The sequence below is a fragment of the Cyprinus carpio genome, chromosome A1 (genome assembly GCF_018340385.1).
Source record: "Cyprinus carpio isolate SPL01 chromosome A1, ASM1834038v1, whole genome shotgun sequence".
NCBI classification, from domain to species: Eukaryota; Metazoa; Chordata; class Actinopteri; order Cypriniformes; family Cyprinidae; genus Cyprinus; species Cyprinus carpio.
This window is the reverse complement of record NC_056572.1, coordinates 22,321,817-22,346,868: the sequence shown is the minus strand read 5'-3', so window position 1 is coordinate 22,346,868 and position 25,052 is coordinate 22,321,817. Positions and strand designations below refer to the sequence as shown.

The following is a 25,052-nucleotide window of genomic DNA, read 5'->3' as shown; positions in this document are numbered from 1 at the left end:
CAATTTATATATTACTTGAAAAACTAAACTTATTTTGGAATATAGTCTCTTCCGAATGGCTTTCAATGAAGAAATAAGCATTTTGCCGTAATAGTGTCGCTCCAGTATCTACCAGAATTCTTGAAATGAATAAATCCATCAGTGTTCTATTTGATCGGTTATAATTGCTCTTTTATATTTATTTCTGTCCAGTAAGTTTATCAGTTTATCTCTAAACTCTTGAGGCATATGAGGTGGGGACTTTGTATTGGTCTTTAAAGTCACACAAGTCTTTTCTGTACATACAAATCTGTGCTTTTATTCATGCCTTTTTCTAACATATACTGTATTTATGTATAAATTCACAGTTAAATCCATATAAAACTGAAATGTTTACCATATCATCATTTACAGATAGATCATTGTAGAAGAGAAAAAAATTCAAATAAAAAGGAATGTTCATTTGACGATCATTTACACTCATGATTTTTAGTCACTGGGCTCCCTGTAAAATACTATAAATTTTGGCATCACATATTTATGGTCAAAAGGGTGCAAATCTCAGAATACAGAACAAATATATGACACACAATACAAACAAACAAAAATAATATACCACATGGTAAAGACTATAAAATATACAGACATCTGCTACACTAGTTTTGTGCACAAATGATGCAAGGAAAGTTTAAAACGGTGTGAGAGAATGTCTCCCGCATACGACGCCATCTCCTCACATTCAGTTATATATAAATATATAATTATATATATGTATATAATTTGATATTCTAATATAAGAATTTGAAGCTAGAATGTGAACCTTCAGTAAATGCATTGTTATAATGTCAAGTTTTATGTTTGTTTGTCCTCTTTTTCTTTGTGTGTGTGTGTGTTTTGGGGTGGGGGGGGGGGGGGTGGGCTTTGCACTGAATAGATTTAGGCTCCTCAATGCTGCAATGTTTTTTAAACAAAAATATAAAAGAATCGCTTTGGCCACACCCCCACCCTCCGTTTGGCCACGCCCCCCAAGAGAAACGGCATGAAGAAAATGGGATATATAATGAAATAGAGATACCTTTGGCTTTTGTAAACAATGGCAAGTGACGAGGTAAGTATTTTGCTAATATTGAAACATGGCATGTGGAAGCAGAAAGCTCCATATTATCTTTTTATAAATGCCAACAGTTTTAAAGGGAGGGCTCACATACAATAACAAACACGCCCCGGCCGTCCCGACTACTGAAAACTAACAGAAAAGCTCAAATTACACACACTGGGGGGGCTCTGACTTCACTCTCTGTTAAGGATATTACTATTACTACACTATATCTTTACATGGAAAATAGTTGCTTACTGATTCTATTGTATTTATTTATAAAAATCATATACAGCACCTTTAACAGGCTTTTAATAGTTAGGCTAGTAGCTACAAGACTCTGTGCCAAATTGAGGCTCCCACCTTTTTGAATAAACCTCACATAAAAGTGCAGAAGATAAACCATATGAGGGAAATGTATATAAATGCACGTGAATCGCATAATACATGAACCACATCTTCCATCTCTCATTCCTGTCAAATTCCTAAGTCTTTCACCTCATTGTTGTGCGAGGAGTAGCTAATTCCAGATCTTCTGCATGTGACACTGGCAGATAGAGACCTGCTCTGTCTGCTTATATTGTCCACCAAACGTCTTTTTCACACTATGCATGTTTGTGGGGCGTGTCTGCGGCGGTGGAGGGCGAGGTGGTCCGAGCGGGAGAAGCTGCGGTCGCAGTCACTGCATTTGAATGGTTTGACACCGGTGTGTTTGCGGTAATGTCGTGTTAGCTCGTCAGAGCGAGCGAACTTCCATGTGCAGTTATCCCACGTACACTTGTACGGCTTTTCACCTGAGAGAGAAATATGTATATATAAAGGAAGAAAGAAAGAAAGGAGCTGACAGGAACAGAACGTTGTTCAAAACATGACCTGAAATGTAGGCTGACTAACCTGTGTGTGTGCGTCTGTGGGCTTTAAGATGAGAGCTCTTGGTGTAAACCTTATTGCAGCCCTCAAACTCACACCTGTGAATGCGCCTCCTCTTTGAGTCAGGTGACTCTGATGGGCGGGGCCTCCGCAGGCTCTCAATGCTGAACGGCAACAGGGAACTGCAATGACAGCATGATTTGTAATTAAGGATATCATTCGAAGACAGTTTGGATTAGTATGATAATGGTAGCCACACACACACACACACACACACACACACACACACACACACACACACACACACACACACACACACACACGTTTACTTAGCTATCTAAATGGGGACATTACATAGACTTCTACTGATTTTATATACAGACAGTTATATATTTTTAAGGTAATTCTAACTAACACCCTACCCCTACCCCTCCCAGAAAACTTTATGCATTTAAAAAATATATAAATAAAAAAAATTATAACAGTTTTACAAATGAAGACTTCCGCAAACAGCGTTTAGCTCACAAATTTGTCTCCAAACACACACAAAACTACTCTGTATATAAAATGTCAGGTCTTATGTAGTTTGATTCAGAATGACTTTATATTATTTAGAAATAAATTAATTATGTTCTAATATTAATTATTAAATGTATTAATTATTAACAATAATACAATAATGTTTACTATTGTATTGTTAATTGCAGGTAGGTTTCTTCAAGCATCTTGGAGACATTGCCACAGGATTTAGTCTGTCTCAGTTTCTGTTCTGTTTCTTCATGTAATTCCAGATAAACTTGATTAGAGTGAGATCAGATCTCTGTGTGGAGCACTGACTGTTGTCAGACTTCTTGTGCATACAAAAATCTCACTGGATTATTAATTAATGGCAAAAGGTATGTCTGAAAATGTAAACTGATATTTCCTACTGATACACTACAGTAAAAAAAAAAAATAATATATATATATATAAAATCATATACAGCACCTTTAACAGGCTTTTAATAGTTAGGCTAGTAGCTACAAGACTCTGTGCCAAATTGAGGCTCCCACCTTTTTGAATCAACCTAATATAGATCTAATGTAGGCTAATTTGTTTCAAAATGACAGACAAAATAATTTATGTCTAAATAAATTACAATGTTCGAGCAGTATTTATAAAAATGTATTCATTATTAGCAAATTTGCAACAATACAACGTTTATTATGCATCTAAACAAATCAGAAAAAAAAGAATATATATATATACATATATATATATATATATATATATATATATATATATATATATATTATTAATTATTATTATTAATATTATTATTTTTACTTTTTTACTTTAAATCACCACTTGAGGGAGCTATGCTAATATTAATAGAATAATCCAGAGTCACCAAACTCGGTCCTGGAGGGCCGGTGTCCTGCAGAGTTTCCCCTTGTCCAAATACCCACGCTTGCGTCTTGGCCACTTGAGAGCGCGTGCGCGCGACAGGAAGTAAGACACTGTCCCAGGTCTTAAAAATGCCAAATCGCAGTGCCCTTAACACACGCTAAATCTACACCGGAGCGGTATTCAAGGCTTAGTGTATCCCATCATGCATGCATCATGTTCTGGAAATAAATCGTGAGACGTTTTGCCGAGATCTCGCGAGAGGTCACGGAAACCTTTCCAATGTATGTTAAATACAAATAATAATTAGATATTACATATCATTTTATAGTAAAACAAAGAGTTGCACGTTTTATTAGTGCCAATGAGTAATGGTGATATTTATTTTGTAGCCTACAATATTTGCAACTGCTTTTTGTAACTTAATTAGAAGCGCCACAAAATTAAATTGTGTCATCTGTCATAGGAACTATTAAACAGACATTTAGAAGTTGGGAAGATTTTTGGCTTCTTCGACAATTTTGTAATTTATTTTTTTATTTTTTTATCTAATAAAGTTGCTGAAGTCTCTATTAAAATTATCCATAATTGCTACCAGGTGAATTCCAAACTTGCTAAATTTAATAACAATATTTTCCCCAATTGCTCATTTTGTCTTCAGTCTGAAGAAACAATCATGTCATTTATTCTGGGACTGTGCTTATTGTAAAGTGTTCTGGGTTGACTTTTCCAATTTTATTAAAAAATATTTATATCCAAACTTCCTTATAACACCCCCCAAATTTTATTTTATTTTAAATTTTTTGGTTACTCTTTGAATCTACACACGTCTCACTTAAAATTTATTATTAATTTATTGCTTTTTTTTTGCCAAATATTATATTCATAAATGTAAATTTTCATAGAAAACACCTTCTTTTTTTGTTTTCAGGAAGGACTTCGATGTGTATGTAAACTCTTTAAGAAATTCCAATAATTCTATTGCATGTAAAACCCTTTCATGGTGTAATTTTTATAAGCTAACATAAATATGCGCATTGGATTAGGCTAATGTATGTAACCCTTCTTGTTTTTTGTTTGCATTCTGTTTTTGTTCTTTTTTATTCTTTCTGAATATTATTATTATTATTATTATTATTATAATAATAATAATAATAATATAAAAATACAGTTAGAAGCTGATTTTAAAATGCAAAGTATTGAAAATAAAAATAAAGCTCTGTAAACACTTGCATTTTTACAACACAATAAGTGTGTCCCATCAGGTAATGAAAAGTTTAACACACACTTGTGGTCTTCATGCTCACTTGAACACTTGGACCAAATTCAGGAAATACGTCATACAAGTAGTCAAGTGGTCAAGTGCAGTGTGGGTATTTGGACAAGGGGTTAAGCTTCATGGTTAAGAATAAGTTTTAATATGCCAACCAGCCCGACACAGCAATACTGGCTCAATCAATTTGCTCGACAAATGGCAAACGGCAGGTTTAGAAAACCTGTACGAAAAGCCATTATTTTTTCACTTCCGTTTGGTGGCGCTATTGGTTAAGAAATGTAAATAAAATTGTGCAGAAATCTACAACATTGTACATTATTATTTACCTTATTTGTCAATTAAAGATCTAAAGAGAGTATCAGTTTTCACCAGCATTTACTGTGCATATTTTTGGTATCAGGGAAATCTGTCTGTTCTTGAATTAAATTGTATTTTCTTGTCTGGATAAATTAGATGGTGACCCTACTTTTCACTGGAAATGTTTTCCTAAGTGGCAGAATAGGCATTTTGACCCCCCACAGAGCTACTTCCTGTTTCTTTTGGGAAGCAGAAGTGAAGGGTGTGAGTGAATGTGTGTGTGGAGGGGGGGGGGGGTCAACGAGGGGTACCTGTAGCTTTTGGCACACTCCATCACTTTTGGGGCCCAAAGAGGAAAAGAAAGAAAGAAAACATCCTAGATATTTTCTCCTTCTTTAAACAATATATCTACATTCTTTAAAATGCTGTCACTATTTTCCACATTCCATTATGTGCTCATATGCGGCTTGGAATTTTTAGTACGAGGTCAGAGGAACTCTATCTAGTTTTACAGTAAGAATCAACGTTACAATCTTGTCAACAAGAGAGACGCAGGGAGGGAAACAGCAGCTGCCATCAGACTAAACTCAGCACAGTCATTTATGTTCCGTCTTTTGTTTGTATGTTTCCCACTGGAGAACACCAGAGGGGCTTTCCAGTGGTGGCGACGTGCAGGGCAGCATCACTGTCCGGAGACCAGTTTATCAGTTTAATATAAAAATAATAATAAAGTCCATTCATTATTCACTAGCTGATCACAGGTCAGGGGATACTGCATCGCCTCCTGCACCTGTGTCCACAACACATTCAACCTGAAGCACACACTCCCTCTGAGACTGAAATCAGTTCCTGGCGCTCAACTGGTTAAACAAGGTCATCCGTTCCATTTCAAGGGAGCGAAAATACTCGCAAAATATTTACCCTGAATATGCTTTAAATCAGGTAAGCATCCGCCAAACCTGTAAAAATATAAGTACACCCAGAATAACAGGAACAAAAGCTGTCACTTGTAAGGTACCTTTTCAAAAAGTACTAATATGTACCATCTAGGTACTTACATGTAAATGTACAGTACTAATTTGCACCTTTTAAGAGAAAGGGTGCCATCCCAGTGACAGCTTTAGTACTTTTTTTTTTTTTTTTTTTTGGAGAAGGTATATCTAATTATAATAATAAAAATAAAACAATAATTTTTTAATAAAAATATTACTGGAATAATTTATGAATAGTTTTTCCAGTTTTGTCTCCAGGGTGGTTTTGTCAAATTTCAAGTTTTGTCCCTAGACTATAACTTCATAGATACAGTATGTATACAAACACTACATGATTTTTTTTTTTTTTGATTTGTTTTGTTCTATAAATCATACTGGCACCTGCCATTTAGACAGCACTGCCAGCCATTTGCCTTTGTCCCTGTTGCTTTCTAATAATGCTGATAATGCCATATCCAATTCTTTATTTAAAAAGATCATTAATTTTAACACACTATTTTTTTTTTTTTTTTTTTTTTTACTTTTAAAATGTCTAAAATATCTGTTTACTTTTAAATATCTATGTGATGGAGGCTTCCATCACTGTTTTTATTGTGTTCTTACTGTTCTTGTGCATTTTTTCTTTTCTTTTAATATTTACGTGGGGTTTGCTGGTGTATATTTCCTGTTTTAGCACAGTGGGCAGGGCCTTAAAGGAGATTATGTTACAGTATGTTTTGGTTTTATCCATCCTTTCTATTGTGTTAACCTATGTTGGATTTAACTGTTCTTAATTATCTTATGTACTTATTTATTAATCAGATGGAGAGACAAGAGTTTATTTTATAAAAATGGTATGTTCCATTTAGAAAGAGCAGAAAAGATGTTTATATAAGTTGGCTGTCACTAGTAGTAAAGGGAATTAGTGGACGGATTGTTAAGAGCAAGTCGAACAAGGTTATTGTAGCGCTGCTTGAGTGCGGTAAACTCCGGCCTCAGTCGTGTAGAGGGGAGTTAGTACTGTTTTTATGCTCTTAAACATTTTTATTTGCACATTTTGCACATCTGCTTTAAATAAACACCTCTTTGGATGCCAGCATCGCTCCCGTGTTTATATCTCAGTGTGATTCTCCTTGTAACTGCTTGGGTCCCTTTCACAATCTAAAATCTTTGTCATCCTGGACATTTTGCATCAAAGTGAGCTCTGAAAATTACCATTATATATCATAATGATAGATAGGATAGGATTGTACATATTGTATATTAATGGAGGTGTCTTTACTCTTGCACAGCGCGGGCGATAGTCAGGGCAGTGGATCCTGTTTCATTCACACTCTCCAAGGTCACGTTGGGCAGGTCATCATCCTCGCTGTCACTCAAAGATCGCCGCGGTGACAGTCCATCTGCGATTCTCTGCGTGACTGGATAAAAGGTTGGTGCAGTTGAATTTACAATACTCACATGTGACCAAATCATTTCTTAAACCTCCAGAGTTAACCTACAATCTGAAAAAAAGAAAAATAATTGGACTCACCTTATATTATAGTGTCTTTAACTACTATGCATTCAAATTTAAATAAATAATAGACAAAAAGTGCTTATTATGTACATGCATGTTTACATTACACTAATATTATTTTTTTTAAATACCTGCTTGTAGTTACACATGTAACTAATTTATGTAGGTATGTCTATACACTTATATGTCTGTAAGTGTTTTATAATACATCATAAACACACAAGTTCATGAAAGTACCTTACTTTTTTGTTTTGTTTTACAAAAGCAAAAATATACCCCCCCCCCTTTTAAAATTGACAAAAGCAAACCTAAAATTAAACATAAAAGCCAATTTCAAATGTTAATAAATACTAGTATATAATAATACTAAAATAACACTGATTTACAGTTCATTAAACACTGATAATCTAAACCTAAGCAGCTCTGACGTTTTGATGTTCGGTTATAAGAATCTCAAGAACTAATGCTAATACATTTTTTAGTGAACTCATCTATTCCTAGCTCAAACGAATGATAGAATATAGTTCACTCTGTTCTTGCAATAAGAGAGCTGGGCGTGTTTGTATTGGTTTGTTCTGTTTTGTTTGGTTGTAATAGCAATTTCAAAGGTCTCCGTTGTATTCGTGTCATTCCATGTCCTGTCTTGTTGCCATGGATACTTCATGAGAGACTGCAGAGCATAAGGGCATGGACCCTCAAGATAGGGGGCTGGTCTCTGTGTGTGGATCTTGAATGTTTTTTAATGAACTGAAATTGGATCATCAAAGTGTGAACTGCACAGGCCTAATTATGTGTCAACCTGCTTGTTTGCACACACTGTGTGCTTCTGATGTAGAAAAATGACCCTTCACTGATTGGTCAGTTGATAGCAGAAAGAGCTCTAAGACATAACACACACACATACACTAATACAGGACAAAAGAGAGAGTTATATGACATTGGACATCTCCAGCCTCTATCTCTACCTTCCCACCCCCAGAGAAAAACAGGATAAAAAAGAGTAAAAGAATAAATGGAAAGCCTTCCTAGCCACAGAGTCCATTAAAACAGCTCTGTTGCCCGTAGGCAAGCTTTCCTAGATATAAAAAAGGGTTTGAGTATCTTTAAAAATGCCTCTTATCACAGTTGCTATTGTGTTTCTGCCATACACTTTGTCACTAATAAACCCAGGTGCCCTCATTTAGCTGAGCGTAGTTTTTGCCATAACATCAACTTCCTGCATGGATGTAGTGGCTGCCTGTTTTGAGGAGTATAAAGAGACGAGCACAATGGAGCTGCACTCATAAGAGCTGAGCCTGTCTAACACACAGCCGGGCTCTGGGTTCTGTCACTGATCCTGCCAAGAATACGGAAACTCGGAAGAGAGGCTTTGAAACACAGTACTTTGCACCTACCGACAAAGAGGGAGGAAAGTGGAGAGAGGAAGAGAGGAAAAGACTTTGCAGGAGGATTAATTTTGCAGCAAAAGTGACCTTGATACTGTCAAGTGACCTTGTGACAGTGATATATTTAAACCAAAAAAAAAAAAGGAAGCACAAGCTTTTGTATCATGCTATGTTGAAACACTTAATATATCAGCAAATGATGAGAAAATACTGAAATTACATGTGGAGATCTAAGAAGGTGGACAGTCGACGTAATAAATATTGACATTAAAACAAAGGAAAAGTACATAGCGGACACTTTGTGCTTATGCAAATGGATAATAATATGTTTTTTCCCCCCCCTTTTTTTTAAAGAAACTTTGGCTGCATGTATGTAGTCTTTGTATATAATGAAAAAAAAAAAATCATGGGAAGTGTAAAATGAACATAGTTCAATAAAACAACAACCAATCAGTTATTCTTCTTTCTAAAAACATCCACAATACTGTATTTGACTTTTCCTTCTGTTTGTGCAAATGTAGAGCTGTTTTGCTTTTAGACGATCATTCAAAATTCGCACATTTATTTGTTCAGTCTGATCCAATTCAAAATGTTATTTTAGTATTGAGATACTAATGTAGTATTTATTAATGCTTTAAATGTTTATATATATAGGCTATATATATATATATATATATATTTTTTTTTTTTTTTCATAATTTTAGATAAAGTTTTAGTAATTTTAGTAAATCGTAATTGTGTGTGTATTTGTCATTTTTATGCTTGTTAAAATGTCTGTCGTTTTTTTTTCTTTTTTTAGTTTTTGTTATTTTAGTATATTAAGTTAAAATAAATAAAAAAAATTGTTTGGCAGTTAGCTGAAATAAAATATAAATGAAATAAGTTTAAGTTTTTATATTTTATCTTATTTCAAAAAAAAAAATATTATATGGTTTCAGGAATTGAATGGAATGGAATGAGTGAATCTCCATTGACTTGCCTCTCTGAATACCTAGTATCGAATTACATGTGCAATTGTTTTACCATAATGTTGGGAATTTAATTTGTATGTTAGACACAGTTCAGTTTGATGGACAAAATGGCAGACAACAACAAGTCTTATCAGTGCAACAATTTCATTGGCCATTTGGGCTGCCAGTCATTTATCTGTTGTAAGGTCACTAAGACAATCAAGCTGAGTGAACAAGCTTCTGACTCACCTTTCCTGTGCATCCTGTTTTCCTCCAGCAGCGGCATCATGAGCCTGCTGTTTCCCAGTGATCCTACTCCATGATAGACCAGCGGCATGGGGTGCACCACCACCGGCACACGGCGTGGGTGGAGGTGGACCGGGCTGGAGCAAGGAGGCATCAGCTGGGGTATGTGCAAAAACGACTGCCCCCTGAGACTCCTGGACGGGGGAGAGGCCACCACTGGAGACATCTTCAAACGAGGAACGGGGGTTATGACAGAAGTGGAGGAGGATGAAGGCATAGATAATGATGACGGTGATGAAGATGACACAGATTTGCCGGAAGGAGGGGACCGTGGACAAAATCGTATTGATGATGAGGACGACGAGGGAGATGAGGATAAAGATGATGAAGCTGAAAGTGATGGGGAGGTTCTGGCTCTGTTGGTGGACAGGTCCACGGGTTCTGTTTGCATCTGGAAGGGGTCGGACAGGAATCGTCTATCATCTGATGGTGTCCGAAATCTGCGGTTCAACACTAGCACGCCCATCTCTGTGTAGTCATGGATCACAGGAGACTGAGAGGAAAGAGACTAAATAAAATCAGTTTTTTCAGAACTTTCATTTTTGGGTGTTTTGTTCTATCTATTAATTTATTAAAATGTATATTTTAGACATATTTTATCTACCTTATTTTGAAACGACCAGTTATGCTATTTTCTGTGAGTGTGTGAGACTTCAGATTCATTAGCTGCAATAGGTAAATAACTAGAAGAATAACAAAGTGCAGTAAATGGTCAAGTGGTTTGTGTCAGAAACCAGTGTTTATGATAATAAATTCAAATAATATGATACACCAGTTTACAGTATCAAGCAGCGTAACAGGCTGTTTTTGTACAGCTAAAATAAGGAAGCCTACAAGCTACAAAAAGACGTGCTGGCTCTTACATTAAAACTGCTTTTTTTTATTAAATTCTCTGATATTTTAATAAATATAAGATGTTTCTTGAGCAGCAAATCAGCATATTAGAATGATTTCTGAACGATTGTGTGACACTGAAGACTGGAGTAATGGCTGCTGAAAAAACGTTAATTGTTTTATTTTATATTGTTTTTAATGTAGTTTTGATCAAACAAATTCAGCACATGCCACTTATAACCAGGTCCATCACTGAATAGAAGGAAGGATTATACTATATGCTTTTAATGACTGGTAAGCGATTTTAAGTGAAATAACCTAAGGTTGCATGCTGCAGGAGGCTGAAGACACCTACAGTATTGAGGGTGTTTGTTGTCTTTTTGACATTTACTGACTCAGCTGTTATCCTAAATTAACATCAGTAAATCGACAAAACATTGCAGTCAAAGATGTCAGAAGCACTCACTCAGACCTAGTGAATCCATGGACAAAAAGTGGTCTGCTGGCAGCATTATTTCTAGCCCAAAAATTTCCCTTCTGTTTTTTGCTGTGGTTGACTTGGAGGCTGTTCAGCCGAAATGGAACATGTTTTGAAACTTCATCTCTACCCCATTTCTCTCTCTCCCGACTCATGCTTCACCTTTCCCACCTTCTTATCCCTCCCCTCCTGCATGGCCCACATCCATCCCCCCATATGGGGGGCTACCAGTCATTATGGCTAATTTTCCGAATCCGAAGAGCTTCTTGTGAGGATGGCTTTAATAGAGGGGAGCAATGCATTTCCAAGAAAGGGGTCTTGGCTTTGAGCCCACTCAAACAAGAAGCACGTTTCAGCGACTGCACTGCCTGTTGATTTAACATGCTTCAAAGCTGAGCTGCATGGCCTACGCATATCCTGCACTCGACCTGATCAACGACACGACAACGACAACTGTTTAAACGGGTAAAACTGGGTGCAAAATATTGTGTGTGGGTTTAGCTGTGCATGGAAATGAAGAGAGAGCTTTAGGACTGGGGAGCATTATTTATGTTTATTTGGTCAAGCCTGAAATTCTGGCACGTATCCTGAAGACTAAAAGCATAGGACACCTTAAACTAAACCTCTAGTCAAGCAATACAATGTACACTAAAGATAAAGCACTGTCACTTAGTATAGTGAATCTCAAGAAAATGTCCTGATTTCCTAAGAAAAACCTCCTGATATTTCACTCCAGAGTTTAAAGAAAGTAATTATATTTTGCATAAACATCAAAATATTATCATTGCAATGCTGCAAAAGATTCTCGTTGCTATGTTCTTATTATTGTAATAATAATAATGATTATAATAACAATAACATGTATATATACTGTATGTACACACACATACAGTAAATCACAACATGCAATACTCTTCCTCTCTTTCTAATCAAATTTAGTAAATTGTAATAAAAAGAATTTACACATCATTGTAGTATTGTTGCACAAACCTTTAATTTGTGTAGATTTTTGTTCATTTTTTTTATAAAGTTAAAATAAAGTAAAAATGACTTTTACTATAATGAGAATAATCACTGAAATGAATGGTGGTAGTAAAAGTAATTGTCCTGACAATATCTCAATAAAAATTGTAACAAAAAATGTGTAGTCCTTACATTACCTTCAATCTTAAAATAAAGTGTGACTGTCATCACATATCATCTTGAGTTTTAAAAGCCTCTGACTACACCTGTGTCGCATCGCTTTGACCGCTTACCCGTCTCTGTGACTCTGCAGGATCGATTTTGACTGGCAGGGCTGGCATCCCATCCAGCATCAACATCCTGATAGCACTGTTCCTGTGAGGGATAGCAGAAAAACAATGTCAGGCTTCAATAACTTCAAGTGTTAAATCACACTGTGTTGTTCTGCAGACTGTCAGCCATAGTGAGGAACAGAGAAATCAAATATGTTTTGGTATAACTGTGATGACACAAGTCTTGGATTTGTCTCACAGATCATATAGGAGCTGTGCTTAGTGACAGTTCAGTGGAGAGACTGTGTGAGGATAACAATGAACATATGTGAGAGAGCAGGCCAGATGGTTTAATAAGCATTAATATATCATTCTCTGAGAAGTGTTTACTATTAGTACTACTTGAGGTATTTCACAAGATAGGAACAGATGCCTTGATGTGTGAAAAATCGATCTATCAGTCATTATTTATCATTTTTTGTTTACTTATCCAATTGTGAACACAGCAGCATGAAAACAACTGAATCAAACTGTGCCATGTAATCTTGTTTTAGATTATTTTAAAGCAACAATTCCAAATTATGACATCTGGCAAGACATTAATTACTCCTTCAGGAATGTTATGATACATAATTTTGTACTGACATTGCCCATGTTTTTTTATATTCTCTTAAGACATCATTAAGCACAGGTAGTTTAAGCAAGGAAACAACCATTATACAGCAGGATTATTTGACAGTTGTTAGACATTATGTGTGTTCATGATTTGGCCTTATAAGATTGTGATTGTCAATGAGAATTTTAACCTTGCTCTAGTAAATATAAATGTGAAATGCTGACGTACTGAAAGTCAACAAATAGTTTCCATTTTCCTGACAGCAGGAAATGAGAGGTGTGAAATTTACACTTGCATAAATTACTAGAATTCAAAAGGACAAGCTGTTATATTCACTAACACATTCACCCTCTGCTAGCAGTTACTACAAATGAACTGCTTCAGTAATGCCATTATAAATCTAGCCATTTATTGCAAGGTAATGGGTTAATGGCATGATGCTCATATTTTGTCAGGATCTATTAACTGATTAAAAAAATAAATAAATACATACATTAATTAACTTAAATGTACCTCTTCAATTATGATCATGTTTTTTAACTGAAAAAAAAAAAAACTAATTGAAAGAATAAAATGATTATATACATAAAATAGTTTGGCATGATGTCTTATTAAAATTTCTTATAAAAAGTTTTAAAACTGATTATTAATATTTAAAAAGTCAGCAAATGAAAGTCATGTGTTTCAACTATATCCTAGCTAGCAAACTATTATATTAGCTAGCAAAAGCTGCCCATTCTTATTACAAAACTTTTCAAATATGAGATATTTTGACTTTTTTTATGACAAAACAAAGGCCAGTTCAGGTTGTAAAACATCATGTAGTGAGACTCCCCCAAAAGTTATGATTTTAATAATTCATTATATTTGTTTTGAAAGTGTTTTACTTAATGGTTCATTCAGTTTAAACTTTTCAGTTTAAAAATATGAAACTAGCATGGACATAATACAAAGTGTATATTTTTAAGAAACTGGCCCATCACATGATTTTTTTTTTCTTCTCCCTTTTCTTTATTGTGGACAATTTGTCATTTATCTTAATCATAATTGAGCAAATTCTTAAAATAACTCTCATGCCACTGGTTATTATTATTCCAACATCATGAATTACACTAAAACTAACGCTACAGGAATGAAGCATAGGCAGCTATGTGCTCACAAACTTGCATAAAGAGCATTCGGAAGTATTGCATAAGCTTGAATACTTCCTTGGTTATTGGAGTTCATGGGGTTAGTCCAGTCTCACAACTCTGCAGCACTGATAAACGGAGGAGATGGATTATATCTGGAAATCACCTTATTTCTTCCTCTTACTGCAGCGTTTGCAGATTCATTAGAGAGACTGGAAACTGCTGACTGTTTTGGCTTCTGTTGACCTGCTTAGATTACCTCTCACTCTCTTTGTGTGTGTGTGTGTGTGTGCATGACTGTAATCCATGGCAGACAGGATGTCAGAGGAAATGGGTGGGGTCTGAAGGGCTGTGCCCACTTAAAATCCCTGCTTCCAAATGCTGTCTTTGTCCATGTGTTCCTGGGTTTTTCATGACAGAGAACGCCCAAACCCACTTTAATGGCACCAATCTGAGAACACTTCACTTCCCCAAGAGTGTTCTTTCCAGAGAAGCTCCACTTTAAAGCATTAGTCAACACACCACACCCAGGTGATGATCCACAGCATCCCGCTTCGCATGTCTGTATGTACAGTAACACATCATGCAACATCTTTAAAGCATCTGTGAGTTCCCAGATGAAGCCATTAGAATGTTTTTTTGTTGTTTGGGGTTGGTTGGTCATTGTGGTATATTGTATTTCCTGTTATGATGACTTGGTCTGAATTATGAAGTGAATTTGTGATGAATGTCATTACACAGAATTGGTAAAGAAGATTTTCTTAGACATTCTTTGTTATTTGTGTTAGTGACTATAGCTAAAACCAGCTTGGTCAGGTTGGGAGACCAGCTTAACTAGTTTGAACCAAATACATCCAGCTTAAACCGGCTAAGACTAACCAACTACTGTATAAATATATTTCAATCAGTAATGAAAAATAGTTTTACCTAATGGCATGTTAGTAATAAAGTATTAGGTCATTAGCTTAGCAACATGTTAACCTCAAAATCTATTGAAAACAAATGTGAGTCAAATGTAGAGTTGTCAAAAAGGCTGCTCACTAGGTTTTGGAATATCCAGTATTTTTGTGTGCTAATTAAGTATTGGGCCATTAGCTTAGCAACATGCTAAGATCAGAATCTATTGGAATATTACCCATCATTTCAATATTATCCAAAATGCGTTATTAACTTAGTAACATGCTTATGCCAATTATGTCAGCTATTGAAAAAAAAAAAAAAAAAAAAAAAAAAAAAAAAAAAAAATATATATATATATATATATATATATATATATATATATATATATATATATATATATATATATATATATATATATATATATATATATTCAATATTTAGGTGGGAAGTGTTGAAGTGTTTGGGCTATTAGCTTAGCAACACGCTAACATCAGAATCTTTTGAAATATTATCCAGTATTCCAATGTTATCATTTATTTGAGTGTGTACTATTGAATCATTAGCTTAGTAACATGATTGTGCCAATGTTTATTGATATGTCAGTCAATATTAAAGTATTGGATAATTAGTTTAGTAACATGCTTAATGTCAAAATCTGTTGGAACCTTTATTTAGTCAACCAAGGTTAGATGTAATCTCTATTCAGATCAGATGAGGTCTATAACAAAGCAAATAATCTTTGGTAGTTTTCACTCAGAGAGAAAGTAGTGACTCAACATTTTTTCTGGGAAGTTGGCAAGTTTCATCAGAATGTGACCTCAGGTCAGAGCTCCTTCCTGCCCACTGGCATACTTCTGATAACCAGCCTCAAACCTCACCCACAATGTCTCCTGTACAAACATCTCCCTCATCTCCACTCTTCCCTTCTCTCCTTCCTCCCCTGGTTAGATAACAGACACATCTGTATCTTTACTCACAAAGCTTTGGAGTACAGCTCCAAGATCAGACCTCTCCTTTTTAAATTGATCGAAATAACTATGTGCTGAAAAACTGAGCAGAACCAAAGACACTGCTCTGGATCCATCCCCAAGATGCAGATTTCTTCTAGATGCTCCTGCTTTGCGTAATTGTCTTTTGCCAAAAAGCCCTGAGTGACTTCAGACTTTCCATTTCAACAGAGCTCATTTTCCTTGGCAGGACAACTTCTGTCGGATAGAGCCAGGACATTGTCAAACCTCCAAGAGAGAAAAATTGAGGGAGAGAAGAAGACTGTGTATGTGTGTGTGTGTAAGAGTGGAATTGCTGGGGAGAGGTGTGCTGTTACACTATTTGAATCAACTGTGGGTGCACAGCAATGTTTAAAAACTGATTGGCTAGGCCTTTGCAGTAAAACAATGCCAGGAACAGTTGTGGCCACTAATGTAAACATTCCAGTCCTCTGAACTGACTCTCCTTGTTCAGCAGATCTCTGAACAATTTCATCTGAACATGTCATTCCACTAAATAGGCTCATAAATAATGTTTTCTCATTCTTGGTTCCTGTTCTCTTTTTGTTCCTATTAGTCTCTTATAATTGAGAAAATCTACTAAATCATAAGTGGTTCTCAAACTGTGCTAACTGTGGTTACCCAGAGGAGATACACTCAAGAATCAATTTGTTCAACAACACTGATTTTTTTTTAGGAATGAAAAAGGTAATAGTCTTTATGAGTGAGTTACTGAAACATTCACTCAACTGATTGATTCAAAACATGGAGAAATACAGAAACACTACTACTGTGTTGGCTAGTCTTTTAACAGTTGATCAATTTGTTTTGGTGTAGAAAATAAAATACACTATAAGGTATTGTGATTATATAAGAGACATTGTACAGTCAGGGATAATGGCTGGATTTACCTTATTCTGTTCATTACACAGCCACATGGTTAAGGGTTCAACACAAAATAGTGATTTGAATACAAATATTTAATTTCCTTATTTGCATCAGACTTTAAGCTTCTGTGAATCAAGAAAATTATGTTGAAATAATGTTTTGATTTAAACGATTTTAAAATCATACCTGTAAATGACCATAATGCATTACGCACAAAAAAAACAACAACAACAAAAAAAAAAACTGTAACGAACAATCAGGCAACAAGAGGAACACTAACAGTATTAAAAATAATATTCATACTGGAGACCTCTGAGCTCATTTTTACTATTTAATAACTGAGACAAACAAATGGCAGCAGTTGTGTTTATATGAAACAAAAGAGCACTTTCACAATGTGGTACAATAAATGTGAAAGTGGTCTGGTACATTTAAGGGCAGAATATTCTGTATTTTGTATGGGCAGAAGTATTCTGATGTAATATACAGGTATATATATATATATATATATATATATATATATATATATATATATATATATATATATATATATATATATATAGAGAGAGAGAGAGAGAGAGAGAGAGAGAGAGAGAGAGAGAGAGAGAGAGAGAGAGAGAGAGAGAGAGAGATCAATTTGGTAAAAGCAAAAATAGTAACAATTCTAATAAAAAAATTCTGGTTTCATCAAAACCCCCTACAGTACATCTGGAGAGTCAGTGATCGTTCAGGGACTCTTGCTCAAACTGACTGACCTCTTGGTCGCCCATTTCACACATCTAGTGGTGATCTATCATCAATAGTTGTAAAGAGATTTTGGCATTATGGCTACAATAATAAATATTCCAGACAAGATGTTGGTGTATGAAATCCTTGAATGCTCTTCATGGGTGAAATGGCCTTCACAATCAATGCTTTGTGTGAAGATTCATCTGCTCCTCACAATCTTTAAAGAAAATAAACACTACATAACGTCTCCTGCAGATTCTTCAAATTTAGCTCAGAAATCAGGCTTCTGCATTTTCCACTTGCCTTCAGAGAGAACTAGGAGTGAACACGTTTGTTGAACACATCTGTTATTGATTTGAGGGGAGCCTGGAACCCCTCTGTTTAAATCTGTCAGTGTGAGGAGCGCATAGGTTAGTATTTACTGACCTCATGTGGGACCATACTTGCCTCTTGCCATACAGGTGACAGCGGGTCAAGTCTTTGTGTCTGTGAGTGGAAAGTCTGTCAAAGTGTCCAACAAGTGTTTTTTCTGTCTCACAGAATATCAAATCGATGAAAGTACCAGTGTGCTCAGAAGAGTGAAAGTGTCAAAAACTGTTTTTCCTGTTTTGCAAACTAAACCTTGAAATGCAGTCTACATTTTTTTCTCTACCTTCTTCCTGTCTGTAATTTCTTCTTCATCTGCTTCTTTCTGACGCTGCACAGCGTGCTGTAAGACATGTACTAGTGCAGGTTTGAGATCAGTTTTACAATGGTGAATACCAAGACCTTACTAAACGTTCCTGCTCCCAGATCAGGCCAAAAAGATGACAAATGGCCTCTCGGTCACAGCTTGGACTGCTTTTCTGTGCTCTCTTCCATGAAGACAGCGGGCCAGAAACATCTGAAGCTCTCTCTCTCTAGTGTTCCACACTGGACAGGGTGAGACAGATGTGTGTAATTTGACTTGAACTGTTGAACCGCATGCCGTCAAACTGTTTATTATCAGAGGTCTGGCACACACCAGGTTGCGCAATATTTGAAGGCCATGTTATTAGACAATATTGCGCAACACAAGGCGTCGACAGTAAAGAGTTTAAGAAAAAATGTGCTCCTTGAGAATGAGAAACACAAATAAATAAATAAATTAAAATGAATAAATGGGGCAACCATCAAATCATTAATGCAGGTCATTTGACTGCAGTGACTTGAGCCAAACTTATCATACAGAGGCTGTGTGGAGTCACTTCCTGGTTCCATTAAAGGACAGCCTCTAAGAGCCACATTTTTTATTTTGTCTGATCTTATTCATAATTCATAAGAACAACTGTGGTTAAACCTAGAGATTATTGTGCTCAGCAGTCCATTTTGCACTTTGTATGATGTTACATTTTTGGTGCCTTCACACCTCTGATTGCTCTCAAAAAGATGCAGTGTACAGTTTGTACAGAAGGAAATTGATGACAATCTGTACTGTTTTGAGAAGACACACACTGTCTGTGTGGTTATTGCATGATTATAACCATTCTGGCTGGACACTATAGCTAACGATACAGTATATATATATTTGCTCTGAAACATAATTAAATTTGCTCATTAAAATGCAATGTTCAAAGCAACAACTTATTTAAAATATTTATAGGCATGTTCTCCACACTACTTTCACCCAAAATTAACACATGAAAGAACATTTAATATTTTAATATTTTAGAATATTTCATATTTAAAGAGATATAGTACTAAACAGAAATGTATTTTTAATACCTACATTTTATTTATTTTAAAATTGTTTACTTTCAGATTCAGTAGTTTTGTTTATGGTATTGTTTATTGCGGCTTTGTTGTATATAGGACCTCATAAAATCTACAGAGAAGTAAAGGGAGTTATCTATATATATATAAATTTAACATTTCTAATCAAATATTTAGCTAAAAAGAATTCCATGTGTGTGCGTTTTTGAATAGTGACATTAAATGTTAAATCTAAAACTGAAGAAATGATTCATGCAAAAAGACTGGACCAATTAAACACACTATTTAAGTTGTGAGACGAGGAAAGGCTGCGAAATTTCCATCAAGACAAATCAAAATCACAATATTTACAATATTGATTCATTTTACTTAACCAGAAAAGCATTGCATATATATTATGAATATTCAATATGCCGCTCAGTCCAAATAACCACCCACCAAGGTGTTTGAAAGTCTTGCCTGTTTAACAGCTGGAAGAGATCTGCCCGCATTCCCATTAGGCTGTGCAGACTCTGGGGGCAGTGATAGCCCTCCCCAGCTGTCCTGAGCATTGTGGGAAAGCCTGAGCCTCTTCTAGAGCAGTGCCAGAAAAGAATCAGCCCCTAAAGCACAGCTTGAATGCCAGTAACCAAGCATGCTAACTAGCGTGACCGCTAACCACTCAGAACCCGGACATCATACAAAGAGTAAACTTACAGAAAAGAAGCAAAGAGAGAAGGGAAGCAGAAGGAAAGGAGGACAGGAAAGGATGTGATCGCTAGAGATTACGCAGCCCTTCCAAAACTTCCAAAACAGATAATGACTAACAAACACTCATTTTTCTTTTCACATAATCAAAAGACATGCATTTTTACCCCTTGAACGATATTAACCTTCTTCCCTGAGTGTTATGATGCCCCTGCTCGTAATGAGCAAGGCAGCTGTGTTTGTTTTCCAGCAGTGCATGCTCACACAGGGCTGGGTAAGAATTGTTTTTCCTTCTCTGCCCTCGGTGAGGCTTGAAAACTCACAGCTGCAACTAAAGACTGGGGAAAAGTGGAGAAAGCGAACAAGACCGAGCAACTGCAGGTGAAAACCAAAGAAGAGACAGAAAGAAGCGAAGAGAGAGAGAGCAAGACATAAAGAGGTCGAGAAAAAGTGCAGCTTTTAGCTTTTTTCCAAAGTAATTCGCCCTGACAGCAGCAGTGGGGCTGAAGACAACTGTCTGGCTTTGACAGATCCCTAACCAGGAAAAGATTCCACATGAAACTCACTCCCTCTTGGAGTGTCAGGCCCCACCAGGAGAGGCCCTGGGGGCAGAGGTCAAAGTTCAGTCAAAGTGTTCACAGGAAGTGCATCCGCTATACAGGCTCTGGCTGTAGACCTTTTGCAGAGCTCAGTTTAATGGACCAGGCGGTCACTAGGGAGAGCTGCTGTTTCCCGTACTGTACAGGAACCTCCCTGCCACTTCACTCTTTGTAGGTTGGTGACTCATAAAGGAGATTTAGTTCCTCTGATTTCTGTTCTGCATGCACATTTGTGTAGGTGTATGTAAGTGCATGGCTGCGTGCAAGCATCTGGGTTTCTATGCCAAGAAGAGATGGTGTTCACCGAAAATCAGTTTGAAAGCAAAAGATTGAGCTTATCTTTGGGTACTTTAAACATTTAACAATACCAGTATTTCTGTAGTATTGGTATCACTGAGTACTCAATTCGATACCAATTTGAGTGTTATCTCTGTGAAAGCAGCTGCACGTGTGAATTAACAAATGTACATGTTGGTTAAACAGCTTGTCTTTTTTGGCTTGAGTTATAAATGTATACAGAGATAGTGACTGTTAAAAGGTGATATAAGACTGGAATATGTTTTGAAATGTCATATCCGCGCACCTTGCGTGGTCCTAATGTACTTCCACTTACCTTCCACTGTATATTATGCACTATCCAAACAAAGGGCAGCTGTCATGGGGGCAATGCCCTTTCAGAGGGTACTACTGTGTAGCATTTAATAATGATACCTACATTTATTGTACTAATATGCGATCTTAGGGGTTAATAAGGTACTAAGGTGAACCTTTCGAAAGAGTACTGCCCCAGTGACAGATGCTGAATTATTTATTTCTTAATTAACAACAATATTGACAAGCATAATTTATTGCTATTTACATTTTATTGTTTGTCTGTTTTTTTAACTAAAGTTCAGTTCAGTTTATTTCATTGCTCTTTATTATTATTTATATAGTAAATAAATCATTAATGCTTTGAAACTAAACTATGTTTACGTTACACTTTTTTTTACTTTATTACAAAATTTCAACGGATATGCTTACATTATTTATGTATGTATGTTTGTTTATTTGTTTGTTTATTTATCAAAGACCAGATGGGTTTATTTCATTGTTCTTTATTATTATTTACATAGTAAATAAATAATACATACTTCAAAAACATCAAAACTGTTTACAGTACACTATTTATTTATTTAAATTAAAGTTTAGTTAAGTTTATTTCTTAAAAAAAAACAACTAAAAAACACTGCAAAATATTTATTATTCATTTAAAGTTTATTATTTAATTTAATTCGATTTTATTTTTAAAATAAAGGTTCAGTATCACAGTAGGTTTGCTGTGTTTTCAAAACTGAAACCGATTCACAATTGTATCGACTACTGAAATCTGAGTCATAACAAACATCGCATCATATCTGAATAAACATAACAAGTGTTGACAAAACCACAACAATTTTTACATAGATACCTTCCACCGAAAACACATTTTTAAACTTTGATATAAAATCAGTTGATTTATGGGTTGTGGGGATGCTGGAGCCTAACATCTCGGACCGTAGGCAGGGAAACACCCTGGATGGGTTTCAAGTCTATTACATGGATTCTAAAAACTTGCAACACAAAACTCATTCCACACCTGATTCACATCCCCTTCAAACTATTGATTCAGATCTTGTTTGACGAAGCCCACACATTCACCCTTCAACAGCTCTATTTCTCGCCTACTTTGTGTTCCTAAAGACCATCTACAACAACAACCAACCCAGCGGTTAACCTTGCAGAGCTACAGCTGCCTCACTGGGTCATTCAAGCGCCACAGCGAGAGGAAAGTTAGCTTATTTTATTGACATTTCAGGTGAAGAAATGCTTCCAAAAACACGAGACCCATTGACCCCCAAACTTCCTCACCATGCAACTGCAGCACAAAGCCCATCCGGTGCAGACGCGACAGACACCAGACACTGATCAACACTCTGGAGGAACTCTCAGGTGCGGTTTCTGTTCTGCGGTGCAGAGGATGCTGTATATTTATAGCTACTTAAATCGTATTTAACTCTAATAATACTGTGGTTTCTTTGGATGGTGTCTAATTATTTTTCAGCGCTTTGAAGGTCTGATTGACTTGGCTAGGAATACCATGTCACATACTTGAGAAATAAACCACTGGTAGATGGAGAGAGAGAAAATCATCCATGCCAAATCAGACCAACAGATGCAACCAAGCTCTAGTTCCTTACTGGTCTACAACAAAGCTACTGCTCTTCTGTGCAATTCTTGTATTTACGTTTATCATGTATCGTTGTATCACCGAATTTTGTAGCAGTTTTTACAAAAGTATAATACAAACAGAAAGAGAGAGTAAGAAAAAGGAAGTAAATGCAATCCTGGAGTCTTTCGTAATTACCCATAAGAAAAACAAACCCATTATATAGCAATTATGTAACATTAATAACTGTGCATATAACTATTTATTTACTTGAAATCAGCCCTTATATGACATGAAACAAATAGGAAGAGAAAACATGCAACAAAGACCGCAATACTGTGAGGTTATTCATTGTATAAATTGATCAGCAATACACTTGAGTAAAATAAATAATACAAATAAGTCAACAGCAATAAAAGTTATAAAGAACTACCGAACAATATAGTACTTCTGTCACATTAATAAGAACTCTTATGCTATTCAATTTGAGCTCTTAAATTTTACTTATTAAATGTACAAATTGGTTAACACTTAAAACTCTAAATAGTCATAACATTTTTTTTTTAATAATTTTTTTTATTCATAAAATAAAGACTTTAAGGAATTCTTATTTACAATTTTAATTGGCTTTTAAATGACAGCTGACAGGTCCATAGTTTCACAAACTAGCAGTCTAAGTAGTGATAACCTGAAAAATAAAATAAAAATAACATTAGATATTACTGACCTTGTTTATTAACCTCAGTAATTGACAGCGAGAACCACTATCCTTACAGTGTCCCTCTGCCTCCCTCTTTTCTGTCTTGTTTTCCTGTCGCACTTTCTGATGTGACCCCCTTCGCTCTCTCTGTCTCTCCTCCGCCGCCGTGTGTTTCTCAGGAGGAAATGAATGGATGGCTCACACGGTGCTGTTCTACTCACAGAGCTCGGGTCACATGACCAGGCTGAATGAAGAGAGGGGGTGGACCCTCAGGCTGCCAGGCGAGAGGACAAGCACTGTGTGTGTGTTTGTGTGTGTATGTACTGTATGAGCATATGAGAGAGAAGGTGCCAGACTGTGAAAATGTTGTGAGTCTTTATGTCAGTAGAGTTCATTTTAACTTTTATATTTTTTTTATTTTTTGGTGGAAATGGAGGCCGAGAAATCTCTAATTATACTCAAAATTGAAAAAAAAAAATATAAAAATAAATAAAATTAATAGCATTAATTTTTTTTAGCATATACTACATGTCAACAGTTGTCTTATTTGTGTATATTTTTTATGTCTTAAAAATATGTCTTAAAAATAAAGGTTCTTTTAACATCCACAGAACCTTGCTATTACACAGAAAGTTGTGGATAAAAGGTTTTTTTGATTATTAAAATGTTCTTCACACTATGAAAAATGGTTATTTTTAAGAACTGTTCACTGAAAATGTTATATATATGTATATCTAAATATATTAAATAAATTGTATATTTTTAAAGCATTTAAAATATATATTTGCAAGCCATTTGTTTCATTTAGTATTTTATTGTGCTTCGCTATTTACAACATATATTTAAAATTTTGGCCAGACAATACAAAATATATTTATGGCCTATATATTTTTTTGCTGTATGGGGAAAATGGTTCCTAAAAATAATAAAAGTACTTATAAGAGAAACACCTGAGACAAAGCTGATACTTAAATGACATGGACTGAAGATCTCCACAAAGTCTCCTGAGCAATGAAATACCAACCTCTGAGCAATAAAACATTCCTCAGGGAATGAACAAAAGTAAACAATCACTGACTGATTTTTATTGCTCAGAGGTTGCTCTTTCACAACTCAGCAGACTTAAAGAAGATCTTAAAGCATCATAAAGAAATGCCAGGATGGAAGTGAACACACCATGTTGTCTAGCTAGGAGTATTATATTTTGGTCCTCAAGCTCTGCTGCTTACATGGCAAAAATGATCCACCACAGTAAACCACCACTGGGCCAGAGGTAACAATGCACCAGCATGTCAGTGACCTACCCACAGAAATG

At 35.6% G+C, this 25,052-nt stretch overlaps 1 protein-coding gene across 1 annotated transcript; it reads right to left on the bottom strand.

Moving 5' to 3' along the window:
* Positions 1–276: 276 nt before the first annotated feature.
* LOC109060910 (Krueppel-like factor 12) lies at positions 277–23,932 on the bottom strand. Its single transcript, XM_019078062.2, has 6 exons — positions 23,765–23,932; positions 12,605–12,686; positions 9,980–10,529; positions 7,159–7,297; positions 1,970–2,127; positions 277–1,869 (listed from the first exon to the last, which is right to left on the bottom strand). Exons 2-6 carry the CDS (start codon positions 12,668–12,670, stop codon positions 1,676–1,678), a joined length of 1,107 nt encoding a protein of 368 aa, XP_018933607.2. The 5' UTR covers positions 12,671–12,686; positions 23,765–23,932; the 3' UTR covers positions 277–1,675.
* Positions 23,933–25,052: the final 1,120 nt, after the last annotated feature.

Excerpts from the sequence above, each read along its gene's own strand:
- LOC109060910 (XM_019078062.2), bottom strand. The coding sequence starts at position 12,670 with ATGTTGATGCTGGATGGGATGCCAGCCCTGCCAGTCAAAATCGATCCT. Across the intron at positions 10,530-12,604 it reads CTGCAGAGTCACAGAGACGG|TCTCCTGTGATCCATGACTA; the intron begins GTAAGCGGTCAA and ends CTTTCCTCTCAG. Across the intron at positions 1,870-1,969 it reads CCACAGACGCACACACACAG|GTGAAAAGCCGTACAAGTGT; the intron begins GTTAGTCAGCCT and ends TTTCTCTCTCAG.